A 14,153-nucleotide genomic window follows, 5' to 3' on the forward strand; every position below is an offset into this window, starting at 1 on the left:
TAAGGACTATGGCTACACAGAGTCTTCTCTCTGGGATATCATATACTTGTTTCCCTTAGTCAGTATTTATGCAGTTAACCAGCTTACTAGCTCACCATATGAGGCAACCAAAACATGGGACTAGGCAGAACATTAGAGCATTTACATGGCTTTCTAATGAATTTATTATTGGTCCACCTCAGCATCACCATGACACTGATATCTAGTATATCTTTCGGTACACATTTTTCATCCCAGATCAATTGAATGATAAAATCTAAACTGATCAATGCAAGAATACCTGATGAACTTCACAGATCACATACAAGTTTCTTCAATCCTGCAGATGAGAGAAGAGATCAGGATGGAGTGATGTGCAGGTCTGGATGTTGGAGACCCAAATGAAGCTGGTGCCTGATGGAATACCGATTTGGAGGACCTTTCTTGAACAAGAACCTGTAAGATGTCCTCACATGCAGTTGACCTGCTTTCATCCCTCTCACCTGCTTGTCTCCAGCCACTTATATGTGACTCTGTCTGCTTGTCCACGCCCCCTCTTTGACTCAGCTGCTGAGCCTGGATGATGGGTCCCGTCAATCAAAACAATAATCATTTCACCCCTCTTCGTCAACTGCCAGAAGGTTCCATGGTCATGACTTGAAAAACAATGTTTGACATTGTTTAAAAAATCCATTGTCTAGAATGTTTTTACTGTTTTGTTGCAAAATTATAATTTGATAAACGGTTCAGTTCATATTAGTGTTGAGTAAATTGGGGAAGTTTGAGGGAAGTTTCTGGTGTCTTGTTAGTGACACTGGGGAGTTAGCTGGACATCATGGCAAGTTTAGATAAAGTACAGATCTATCCCATCATTGGATGCTGTCTGTGCAGCATTATGGTCGACTCTTATAATCTGTTTCTAGTGTGCTGGTCAGAAAATGCATATGTAACATTTTGAGAGTGCCTCTTGACATAATCCTTACAAAAGGACCCTTGAGGACTGTATCCAAGTTATGGTAATGAGCTAGCTAGCCATCTAGTGATGTGGATAATGTTTAGCTAAATTTTATAGTGAGAGTGACTAACTATCAAGCTAGCTATCTATTTTGCAATCTCTCTTTAGTTACTCAAATGCTAGACAGTTCTATTTAGTACCTTATTTAGGGTGCTATTAGCTGGCTAACTAATTATGTTTTGTTTACTGTATGGTACTCCAATGAGAGCCCACTTGCTAGCTTACTTAATAGCAAGCTAACTCAATCAAGCTAGCTACAGCCAACCTTATCAAGATTTCCAATTTATAGTTTAATCTTGTACGTAAGCGGGATGGTCATTTATGCATTGTAATTAACTATGTGAGTGATTTCCTCCAACTGATTTCAGGGGGTGCCTCTATAATCAATATGTCAACTGTATTGGTTGCTCTTTCTGCTCAAGTTCCTCATTGGAGTCTTGGTTTTATGTGTGACACCACACACCTATGCACCTCCTCTGCCATCAACTTTGGGCTGCTGTCTCCATCCAAAGCATCACCACCATCATTATGAGGTAAATCACCAAAATGGGCTTAAAAAAATGAAACAGAATCTCCTACCCGACTCCAGGGTTTTATTCCTAATGGTGCTTTTATTGGTGCTCTACACCTAAACATGGATAGAAACAGCCATCGCTACACTGACTGGTGTCCTGCTATGATGCGTTGTTTTGCTATTAATTGAGAGACACTTGATTGGTCAAGGTTCAAGTCTGTGATACAGGTGCTTGGAAACTATATCAGTATACTCACTGTTCAATTCAGAACAAAATTATCTGACTGTTGTTATTTGAAGTCAAAGAGTCGTGTAACCCACAGAGTCCAGGAAGATAATTAAGCTCTTTTTCTTAGAGACAGTAGACGTATACCCCATTTGATAAAGCACAGAGTGCTAAGGACCTGATCAAGTCAAAGGTCAAAAAGTCATAATGTCATGACCTGAGTATCTCATTAGAGGTCATTTCTTTCCCTTGCTGTACCATGCTTGATTCCCTTGACAACAACCCCCTAAATCCTAATCACTGCTCCTGTCATACATAGTGGCTAGTGCCTGGACAAAATAGATCTATACATTGGTGTATATCAAGTGGTGGTCAGAATGTTGTGCCCACAAATGCATATTGCAAAAAAAAAGTAGAAAACATGTTTTATTTCCCGAGGGATAATTCTGCCAAGTGCTCTGGTGTCTCTACTACAAACCTTCAGTGTGAGGCCCATCGCAAGATCTTGTCATGAAGATCTATGCAAAAGAAATATGTGAATTAAAAATAAATAGAAATAAACAAATGCAGTGGTCCTATGTTGAAAGACTTTTGTAGAAATAGCAGAATTTGCTTAACCTAGCTGGACAGGCACTTCTTTGTTGCAGCTTAAGAAAACACATAACAACAAGAGTCCCTCCCAGATAGCACCCAAACAAGGATAAACTGGTGTGTTCTCTCCCTCACTGTGATCTTTGGGCATCTTCTTGCCACGTGATAGGCAGATTTATCTCGCGTTACCTTCATGAGCTGCAACTTCCCTAACAATGTCGTTTAGCTCAAGAACACATGACTGAACACATCAGAAGATGAATAAATATTCTGACTTGTCTATGCAAGAAAATTGGAATATTATAAGCATGCGTTAACAGTGTTGTGGTGATGTCTTACCAATGAGCAAATAAATTGGCTTTTATTTTGTTTGAAAAGTAAATTACGCACATTGTGATGATGTTGGCTTGTTTGTGTGCCATCTTGGTTCTGGTAGCTCAGTTGACTGTGACTTTCTCTTGGTGGCTATTAAGCAAGAGGATTATACAAATTTTTGGCAAATTGCCTGTGTTTTCTTGATGTTCTTAGCTGACAACCAGAGAATCTGCATCTGTGGTGGCTTGATTGTTCATTGTAGAGTAATAAGACCAAGACCTGACTGTTATTATTGATCTTTTTGTACAGTTACTGTGATTTCTTCTTCCGCATTGCCACTGTTCTAGACTGAACCTTTCTCAATTCTATAACATTCAAATTGTCACTTTAGTCATGGAACATCATGCCGCTGTTGTAGAATGTATCTTGCTCACTTCTAGGCTGCTTTTAGACACTGCTGTTATTGTTCACTCAATGCTGAATCTAGAACGTCTAGAGCTTTAGCGACTGCTGTTGTTCATGAACACTCATTTGTAGTCGTGACCCTTGAAGTGTCATTTCATCACAATTCGAGACTGCTGCTGTGTTTAGAACATTTACTTGTTACCTTTACTTACCTGCGGTATCTGTGGAACATTCTCGCAGTTCTAGATTTCTCTTTTTCCAAAAGCTAGCCACTTTTTGTTGCTTTCAAATGTTTGCTTGTTGCTCTAGCTCTGGAATGGCATGTTGCTGTTCTACAGTGTGTCTAATTTTCCCGAAATTTATTTATGTTATCTAGAGTTCATCATTTTCCATTGTAGAATATTAGCTATGGATGTTTTCCTAAAACATTTTCTTGTTAGTGTAGTTCCTGTAATTATTGTCCCAATGTACATCTTTCTCACTGTAAAACATGAACCACTGCTGTTCTACAAGGTTAACTTGAGGCGGTAGTTATGGAATGCCATGTTGTCACTATTTTAGAGTATCTTTCCTCATTCTCTAATGTTGTTTTAATAAGCTGACTTGCTGCCCTGCTTTGGAATGCCTTGTTGTCATGTCTGGAGTTCTAGACCACACTTTTCTCACTTACGGAGCATTCAGTGTGTAGTCAAACAGACAAAACGCTTGACAGTAATGCGGATAAAGTCGTGTGAACATTGTCACTTCACAACTGGGAAACATAAGCTGAGCATAAGCTAGCTAATGACTGTGGTGAGTGAGTGAACATAGTAAAGCAAAGTGGTGGAGAAAATAAGCCAGAACTAAAAGTACAAAGGAAAGACATCCGATAAATGATACAGAGAAATCAAGAAATCAATGATAAAGAGAAATCAAGAAATCAATGATACAGAGAAATCAAGAAATCAGTGATACAGAGAAATCAAACTTAGATGTTTGTACTCATGTACTTCCTTTTAAAAAAGAAAAAAGTTCAACAAGAACATGAAATTGAAGTGGAATCTTCTCGTAAATACAATGTGAATACAACTTCACTCAAAAGCCACTAGTTGCTCTAGAACAGTATTCCTCAAACGGAGTTACCCATAGCCACGTGGGTAGTTGGAAATACTACAAACAATACAGAAATGAATATTCCTTTTAAGTGGAAAAGAACATAATGGCAAATGAGATGCTGCAATGACTAAAATTACTAAAAAAAGAAAACTGAAATACTGACAGTTTCAAGATAAACACTGGTTTACTCTGTTTATTGCATTTATGGTCTTTTTCCTAAGATTTTTTTTCCTAAAAAATGTTACAACCTCAACTTGGTGTAAAAGATTGTTACCAGGGGATACTGCTAGCAAAACGTTTGAGAACCACTGCTCTAGATAGTCTGCTGGAATGTCCTGGAGCATCGTGTAACAGTCGTTGAGTGCTGTCTTTAACTTAGAGTGTTTCTGATGCTACGTGCTCCTCATCATCACCAGTACAGAGCCGACTCAGTCGTTTGAGGGATCTTTAACCTCACAACACAATGATCTTATGTGCAATTACGTGTTTGTAGTCTGTAAGTGTAACTTTTGGACAGAAATGAAAAAACGTCAAAGGATTTTTCTTTCAATCCTCCATTTTCAGGTTCTTTAACCAACTGGATACTTGAAGCAGGAGTGAAATCTCCTACCGTGAAAAACAGACATGTTATATGTGGGAAATGTAATGTAGAATATATATATAAACACACACACACACACACACACACACACACACACACACACATAGATCCGATGGTACATGTTGAATTCCGTGCCAACTGCTCGTCGTACTGGGGATGGGTGTATAAACACACACTTCACACTCCTCTAATGAAAAAGACTATGGGTCTGAGACTGAGAAAAAACTGAGGAAAAAAAAATGAACAAATATGAGTGTGTGTGTGTGTGTGTGTGTGTGTGTGTGAGAGAGCACCAGTTGTATAGTTTCTGTTCTTGATGTCAAAAATGCAAAACCTCTGGATGGATAAAAGAAAAACAAATCACTGTGACCAATGCTAGAAAAAAAGAAGATTATTTCTTTATTTATTTATTGAACTAATTTATTTAAAGTTGTTTTTACTTTTATTTGTTGTTTTCTGTGTTATTTAATTTTTATATGTTTTTTTAAATAGTTTATGGATTTGGAATATGTCAGATTTCTATATGTAAATGTCTTTACGATGTGCAGTAATGATACAGAACAAGAATCATCGTGAGTGTCCGCATGCCGAATGAATAACGTGCGTGAAACGTGGGATTTTATTTTCCACAGTGCATCAGTCCTCGTGTGTGAGACACACTCCGCATTGCAGCGTGTCCGGTTTTTCGAGACTGGTATGTCCTTGTCTGTGCAAATAACAGAAAGTGTGTTAGCATGGGTTTTTTGGAATGCCATTACGAATGTCGTACCATATGTGTGTGTGTGTGTGTGTGTGTGTGTGTGTGTGTGAGTCTTGCATGAGTATTTAGGTAGGAGAGTGTGTGTGTATGTGTGGGTGTGCGTGTGTATGCGAGTGTGAGTCATTACAGGATGTCCTGTTAGATCCTGGGTGAGAGTTTGAGGAGTTCAGCATGAATTCTGTATGTCATGTTCGGTGTTTTTAATGCGTGACGGGACTCAGCTGTCCCTCTCCACCCCCCAGATGTTTGCTATTGTGTGTGTCGTAACCTAAAATGTTACTGAGTGTCGGCCAGTTGATTTATATCCATTCAATAAAGAGTGACATTCTTTCTGAAATGTAGTGTGGTCCAGGTATTTGCTATGATTCACCATCCTACACCACTAACGATCCCTAATGCAAAGATTTATTTACAAATGCTCACAATTAGTTCCTGTATCTCCTGAACTGACTTCAGTTTTCTGCAGCTGACCCAAGTTCGATGCACTGGTATTTACAAATCTAGCTATAACAGATCATCACATCCACTAGGCATGTGTCAATGATTGCTCAAGCAATATACCACGTTCAGTCTGGTTAATGTTCAAGTTGCATAATGTATACATATTCAGTCACATCCATAATAATGTCTATGTCCTGTTTAGAAGGAAGTACAATGACAGATATCTGTTTTTTTTTTGCTCAAATTGTTCACTATGATAAAAGATTAGGCAAGTGTACTTAATATTAACATATAACAGAGATTTTCACAAGTCATTTTTTGCAAAAGTTTTTTTTTGCATTTTTTTGCACTTTTTAAAAATGGAAAGTAAAAAAAAAATCCCAATTTCCAGGCCAAGCTGTTGAGCTATTCTCGTTCTCAGTCCCAGTCCTCTTTGTCCTCCAGCGCACTTCATCTGCCCTTCAGGAAGCTGTCCAACAGGCGGTCGCTCTTGTCCGAGAGCCAGTAGCCCACCATGGCCGCCACGGCGCCGATGAACATGGAGGTGAACATCATGTCTCCTTTAGCGGCCAGCGTGGCCAGAGCACACAGAATCACACCGAAGAACATCTGTTTCAGCACCTCCACCTCGTCGTCCTGGAGATCATCAAACAAGCCACGTTCCTCTCCCACTGGAGAACAGCAGATGAGGGAGACAGGAGTGAGACTTGCAACACGCAAGTGTGTGTGTGAGTGTGATATAATGAAGTACAGGATTTAAAGGCATTTGTGATGACAGTGTTTCCTCACCAGGTGTCTGGTTCCTCACACACACGGTGCCTTTGCGTGTAAAACCTGGTGCACAGTGGCACTGGAACGAACCTTCAGTGTTCACACACAGAGCGTTGATATCAGCGCAGGCCAACACCTGCTCACTGCACTCATCAATGTCTGAAACACACACAGTTGTTAGTTATGCATAATACTGGTATTACATCTGCTTCAAAACATCATCAATTCCCTACATTCAGTTATAAAGGAGGCGTGGCCTCTATGTCAGCCCTAGTGAAGGAGGCGTGGCCTCTGTCAAGCCTAGTGAAGGAGGCGTGGCCTCTGTTAGCCCTAGTAAAATGAGTCGTCACCTCTATATGGCAGTCCCATTGAAGGAGGCGTGGCCTCTATGGCAGTCCCATCGAAGGAGGCGTGGCCTCTGTGTCTGTCAGTCCTAGTGAATGAGACGTGGCCTCACACCTCAAAGCTAACACCTTTTTTGACTTAAAATCTAACCTGTTTACACATCAGAACAACTCCAAATCATATTTCATTGTTTACTGTTTGAAATGTATTTTCATTTTGATTATTTTTATATAATGAGGGAGCGTTAATGTGACATTTAAGCTGTCTGTGTTAAACTCTGTGTGACATCTTAAAGAAAATCTTTTTTTTTTGCACTTATGTGATTCAATCCCCTAAACCAAAAGTTTTTTTTTTATGGTTTAGTTTTGTTGTGTTTTGAAACATGTGAAAATCCTGCATTGTTACGGCTCCCCCTGGTGGATCGGGGGACCTGAGCACACCACTCTGTTAGCACCTACCCACAATGCTTCACAACCGTAGCACTGCGTGCTTACATGCATACAAACCATTCACAATCAGATGAAATCTACAGGGACAAAGGTGAGTTACTGAAATTTCATTGTTTGCTGAGCACATTATGAGTGAGTAAAAAGTAATAATTTTAAAAAAGTTTTGGAACCATCCTGAATCTCTGTCATACACCCCAGCAGCCGAGCCCTCATACTGCAACTGTACCGTTACGTGCTGTTTAATGTCATCCTCTTTAAAAATGGGAAGCTGTAAGCCGATATCATGATGCACTGAAAACTGAGATTGTTCCGGCTCTTATCTCACCTAAACACTTCAGATCGGTGGATCTGTAGCCTGGAGCACATTTCTTACAGCGAGCAGGACCGCTGCCCATACAGCCCACACACGCACGGTCACAACCTGACACACAGACAAGAAAGATTACAGTATCTGTATTATAGTATTGTATCTGTATTAGAAAACTCCACCCTGAATGACTAGCATGTTAGTTTTTATCACTCACATGATCTTCAACAGTGTCCAAGATTTATATTGTAATAAAATTCTGTGTCGGCTTTTTTAGTTTAAACTTATTTGTTGCTCTATGTTGGTCTATCTTCCCTTTGGGTAACGATTTCCTACATTACCCAGAATGCCGTTTGACTACCTGCTGACAGTGGTGCAGTAGGATTTAGCCCTCGTTTCATCTCTACCTAAAGAGAGCGATGCAGCGGCGCTTTAGTGCTTTAGTCTGTCCAGCTCTTTCACCTCCTCATCTGTACACGCCGCTCAAACACATCAGCTTCCAAAGCTTAAACTTTCACGCTAACACCATCATCGCCATCGCTCGTTGTCTCATACTTAAGCAGCTGCAACTGTGTCATATAGCTGCATTTGATTTTACGCTAGATTTCTCATTAATATGATGCTGAACATTGCTGGAAAAAGGTCTTCTCTTCTGTTTTTAGAAGGTAACAGTGAAAACTGACCATTATTATTTATGTTGGAGATTCATTGTTCCTCCTCATGGGAATAACAAAAATACGGTTTTAGTTACATATTTAGTGTGGTTCAGGGTGGGGTTTTCCTTTAACTGTGTGTGTGTGTGTGTGTGTGTGTGTGTGTGTGTGTGTGTGTATGTGTGCGGTACTCACTTCGACACTCATAAGAAGAATGTGTGTTGATGCAGTACGTGTTAGCTGGACACTTTGCCAACTCTGTCCCGCACTCATCGATGTCTGCATGAGAGGAAACACATTCAAACATACGCAAAAACACACACAAACACACACCCACCCATCCACACACACACACACAGAGTACTCACCCACACACACATTGTCGTGCAGCATGAACCCTGGTAGACACTGCAGACACTGGTTTCTTTCAGGTCCTCCACAGGCTTTGCAGTGTTCAGAACAGTTGTTTCCCAGAGATGGTGCAGGCAGGAGCAGGAACAGCACAACGCACAACGTCAACATCGCCCCTACAGGCCAGAGACCAACACAACGTCAACATCGCCCCTACACATCCGAGTCCAACACAACATCAACATCGCCCCCTACACATCCGAGACCAGCACAACATCAACATCGCCCTCTACACATCCGAGACCAGCACAACATCAACATCGCCCCCTACACATCCGAGTCCAACACAACGTCAACATCGCCCCTACACATCCGAGACCAACACAACATCAACATCGCCCCTACACATCCGAGACCAACACAACGTCAACATCGCCCCCTACACATCCGAGTCCAACACAACGTCAACATCGCCCTCTACACATCCGAGACCAGCACAACATCAACATCGCCCCCTACACATCCGAGACCAACACAACATCAACATCGCCCCCTACACATCCGAGTCCAACACAATGTCAACATCGCCCTCTACACATCCGAGACCAACACAACATCAACATCGCCCCCTACACATCCGAGACCAGCACAACATCAACATCGCCCCCTACACATCCGAGACCAACACAACATCAACATCGCCCCCTACACATCCGAGACCAACACAACGTCAACATCGCCCCTACACATCCGAGACCAGCACAACATCAACATCGCTCCCTACACATCCGAGACCAACACAACATCAACATCGCCCCCTACACATCCGAGACCAACACAACATCAACATCGCCCCCTACACATCCGAGACCAGCACAACGTCAACATCGCCCCCTACACATTCGAGACCAACACAACATCAACATCGCCCCTACACATTCGCGACCAGCACAACGTCAACATCGCCCCTACACATCCGAGACCAACACAACGTCAACATCGCCCCTACACATCCGAGACCAACACAGCATCAACATCGCCTCCTACACATCCGAGACCAACACAACATCAACATTGCCCCTACACACCTGAGACCAACACAACGTCAACATCGCTCCCTACACATCCGAGACCAACACAACATCAACATCGCCCCCTACACATCCGAGACCAACACAACATCAACATCGCCCCCTACACATCCGAGACCAACACAACGTCAACATCGCTCCCTACACATCCGAGACCAACACAACGTCAACATCGCCCCCTACACATCCGAGACCAACACAACATCAACATTGCCCCTACACATCCGAGACCAACACAACATCAACATCGCCCCTACACATCCGAGACCAACACAACGTCAACATCGCCCCTACACATCCGAGACCAGCACAACATCAACATCGCTCCCTACACATCCGAGACCAACACAACATCAACATCGCCCCCTACACATCCGAGACCAACACAACATCAACATCGCCCCCTACACATCCGAGACCAGCACAACGTCAACATCGCCCCCTACACATTCGAGACCAACACAACATCAACATCGCCCCTACACATTCGCGACCAGCACAACGTCAACATCGCCCCTACACATCCGAGACCAACACAGCATCAACATCGCCTCCTACACATCCGAGACCAACACAACATCAACATTGCCCCTACACACCTGAGACCAACACAACGTCAACATCGCTCCCTACACATCCGAGACCAACACAACATCAACATCGCCCCCTACACATCCGAGACCAACACAACATCAACATCGCCCCCTACACATCCGAGACCAACACAACGTCAACATCGCTCCCTACACATCCGAGACCAACACAACGTCAACATCGCCCCCTACACATCCGAGACCAACACAACGTCAACATCGCTCCCTACACATCCGAGACCAACACAACATCAACATCGCCCCCTACACATCCGAGTCCAACACAATGTCAACATCGCCCCCTACACATCCGAGACCAACACAACATCAACATCGCCCCCTACACATCCGAGACCAACACAACGTCAACATCGCCCCTACACATCCGAGACCAACACAACATCAACATCGCCCCTACAGGCCAGAGACCAGCACAACATCAACATCGCCCCCTACACATCCGAGACCAGCACAACATCAACATCGCCCCTACACATCCGAGTCCAACACAACATCAACATCGCCCCTACACATCCGAGACCAGCACAACATCAACATCACCCCTACACATCCGAGACCAGCACAACATCAACATCGCCCCTACACATCCGAGTCCAACACAACATCAACATCGCCCCCTACACATCCGAGACCAACACAATGTCAACATCGCCCCTACACATCCGAGACCAACACAACGTCAACATCGCCCCCTACACATCCGAGACCAACACAACATCAACATCGCCCCTACACATCCGAGACCAACACAACGTCAACATCGCCCCCTACACATCCGAGACCAACACAACATCAACATCGCCCCCTACACATCCGAGACCAACACAACGTCAACATCGCCTCCTACAGGCCAGAGACCAGCACAACATCAACATCGCCCCTACACATCCGAGACCAACACAACGTCAACATCGCCTCCTACAGGCCGGAGACCAACATGCAGCTTTGTTACAGCAAGAAACTGTTAACTTTTGATATGAAAAAACATTTATATAACCATAAGCACTTATCTATTACCTTTGCATGTGTTTTGCTCCCAGGATAAAGTGCTGACAGAATATTTATCACAGCGGTTCCCACACTAGAGGTTGCGATCCTACTTGATTTATAAATGGAGACATGAAAGAAATGCACAAATACAAAATACCAATACAAATATTGCTCTAACCTTGAAGATATATTTTGAAATGTTACTAGGAGTCACATTCAAACAAACCACATTTAAATGAAGAGTGTAAAGGTAATTTTAGCTTTTTTCATGGGACTGACACGCTGCACTTGCATAGAAATTCAGCAATAAAAACTAATTTCTCCATCCATTTACTTCCACTTGTTCCTCAACAACATCTGGTGACTCTGACTCAGTGGAACAACTTAAATCAAGAAAACAAACACTAAAATATGCTGAAAAATTGAGTGAATATGGATTCACAAGTGTTCAGGGCTTGGTATCAGAAAATTCATAATATCCTATTAGGATTGTTTGCTCAAAAAGATTACAAAAAGTTTGCACACATTCTCAGAAATAAATCTATACTAATCTGTCCTTGTCACCCTCATGGTACCATTAAGGGGGCATGTTTGGTAGCTTTTTTTAGTATCTTTTACCTGGAAAGGTTCATGTGGTGTACCTGTAATTATCTTTTATAGTTCTGGTCCATAAGGTCAGATTACACATACCTTAAATAATTGTTAAACAGACACACTATTTATTTCCAGGTAAAATACACATAATAAACGTACAAAAGACGTAAGCTTGTTGGTACCACCCCAGTGACAAGACAAAGTACTGTTAGTTCTGAGAGTGCAGACTCTGATTGGACGGCTTCTTGTCTTATGAAAGTCATGATGCTGCATTCTAGCTTTTGTCACTCTGTTGTCGATTATTGTGTTATGACTGTAACTGTGTTTTTTTATCCATTTTTTTCTATTTTGAGTAGGTTTATTGTACTTTTCAGAGGACCATTAAGAAAGGGTCAGTCGATATAAGTCCCTTATGGAAAAATTACATGCATTTAATTTGTGATTATATGTTTTCCACATGACTGTCACATGAAAAAAACATGTGAGTGTGGCTTTCAGTATGTTAAACTGCAAATTGAACTCGAGTAAACACATGAATAAACTGTGATAACATGTGAAAAATAAACCACATGATGTACATGCTGAAAAATAAAACATAAAGAATCATGTAAACTAAAAATAATGAATCTGGAATAATGTGGTGCATGTCATACATGTGCTGTACATCAATATGTGAAAATAAACGAAACGTCAACAACATTACTAGTGAAGATTAAAACCACATGCACTGCATGTGAAATATAGCATGAAGTGTCTAAATTCCATGTGTGTGAAATGTGTGTGACTTCAGTAAGGAAGTGAAGTGTATAAGTGTAGCATATATATACTGTATGTAATATATAAAAGTATATACTGTAAGCGTATATCTGAATTTAGCAGTGACGTCAAGCTGAAATGATCATTGTAAAAAACAGGATTACAGGTCCATCATGAATAATATTAAAAATGTGAGTGTGTTGAAAAAGTGAGCAAAAGAAATGGTCTGCAACTATTTCACTGAGTGAAGTTATTATTATTATTATGATTATTTCATTCAGTTAGTTCTGCTTGGGATACTGATGGATGGAAATGTGTGGATGTTGATTAGTTGTATTTATATTTATAGTAAATATATTTGTGGGCGTTGCTGTGATTGCTGTTTTAACTCGCGCTGGGAGTTGATTGGTTCATTTTGCACACCTGGGCTCGCGCACCTGAGCCTATTTAATGGGCGTGGCTCTGCGCGCGCGCGCTGTTTCATACCGACAGCTTGGCGTCAACAAGGCGCTTCACTTTCAAACTTTCTACAGATTTCACAATTCAGTTCATTATTTACTCGGTGTTTCAGTGCTGTTTCTACGCACTGTGTGTGTGTGTGTGTGTGTGTGTGTGTGTGTGTGTGTGTGTGTGTGTGTGAGAGAGAGAGAGTGTGTGTGAGAGAGAGAGAGAGAGAGAGAGAGAGAGAGAAAAGTTTAGGGTTTCACTTCTTACCTTCGCGTTAGCAATCTTTATCCATAAACTGTTAGTGAGACGTGAAGGTGAAGTGAAATGAGTCCTGGCTTTGTGTTAAACTCCCCTCTGCTCCTGCTGTCCCTCTGCTGTCCCTCTGCTGTCCCTCTGCTGTCCCTCTGCTGTCCCTCTGCTCCTGCTGTCCCTGTGGGCGGAGAAACTCAAGCGGTTTTATTAATAGCCCCAGAAGCGCTGAGGATATTTTTAAACGCCGCTGAGAGTCTAAAATGTCCCCCAGTACACCAACTGCAATGAGCTCAACCATTTACACAGATATAGAGTAGTATACTGTTCATACACACACACACACACACACACACACACAAATGTTTTTGTGCAAAAGTCTGTGCACCCTTGAGCAGATTCCAAATGCAGCTCAGAGATCTTTACAGCTTTACAGAAACAAAAGGAAGTCAAATATAAAATGGTAAAACAGACAAATAATAATGAAATAAATAGTAACAGAAAAAAGTATTAAAATGATAGTTAAACAAATTATTAATAATTAAAAGACACTACAAGCAACCTAAAAGTTGTGCACCAGTAAAAAGTAAGACC

General features: G+C 41.8%; 2 protein-coding genes across 8 annotated transcripts in view; one reads left to right on the forward strand and one right to left on the reverse strand.

Moving 5' to 3' along the window:
- The window catches only part of erc2 (ELKS/RAB6-interacting/CAST family member 2), a 46,614-nt gene extending 40,776 nt beyond the window's left edge, over positions 1 to 5,838 (forward strand). For both annotated transcript variants that reach the window (XM_026935442.3, XM_053227139.1), the window contains one exon: positions 326 to 5,838. The gene's annotated coding sequence lies outside the window, so the exon portion shown is untranslated. The remainder of the gene's footprint in view (positions 1 to 325) is intronic.
- A 52-nt stretch (positions 5,839 to 5,890) lies between these two features.
- LOC113539436 (protein disulfide isomerase CRELD1) lies at positions 5,891 to 13,756 on the reverse strand. Of its 6 annotated transcripts, none has more exons than XM_053227144.1 (8): positions 13,578 to 13,756; positions 11,541 to 11,619; positions 9,313 to 9,333; positions 8,836 to 8,974; positions 8,663 to 8,746; positions 7,833 to 7,928; positions 6,732 to 6,872; positions 5,891 to 6,613 (listed from the first exon to the last, which is right to left on the reverse strand). In XM_053227144.1, exons 3-8 carry the CDS (start codon positions 9,325 to 9,327, stop codon positions 6,393 to 6,395), a joined length of 696 nt encoding a protein of 231 aa, XP_053083119.1. In that variant the 5' UTR covers positions 9,328 to 9,333; positions 11,541 to 11,619; positions 13,578 to 13,756; the 3' UTR covers positions 5,891 to 6,392. The 6 variants fall into 6 exon arrangements, with proteins under 6 accessions (XP_053083119.1, XP_053083118.1, XP_053083120.1 ...); XM_053227143.1 differs by having other exon boundaries at positions 11,541 to 11,622; XM_053227145.1 differs by lacking the exon at positions 11,541 to 11,619.
- Between the last annotated feature and the right edge of the window lie 397 nt (positions 13,757 to 14,153).

This window comes from Pangasianodon hypophthalmus, chromosome 20 (genome assembly GCF_027358585.1).
Source record: "Pangasianodon hypophthalmus isolate fPanHyp1 chromosome 20, fPanHyp1.pri, whole genome shotgun sequence".
In the NCBI taxonomy this organism is placed as follows: domain Eukaryota; kingdom Metazoa; phylum Chordata; class Actinopteri; order Siluriformes; family Pangasiidae; genus Pangasianodon; species Pangasianodon hypophthalmus.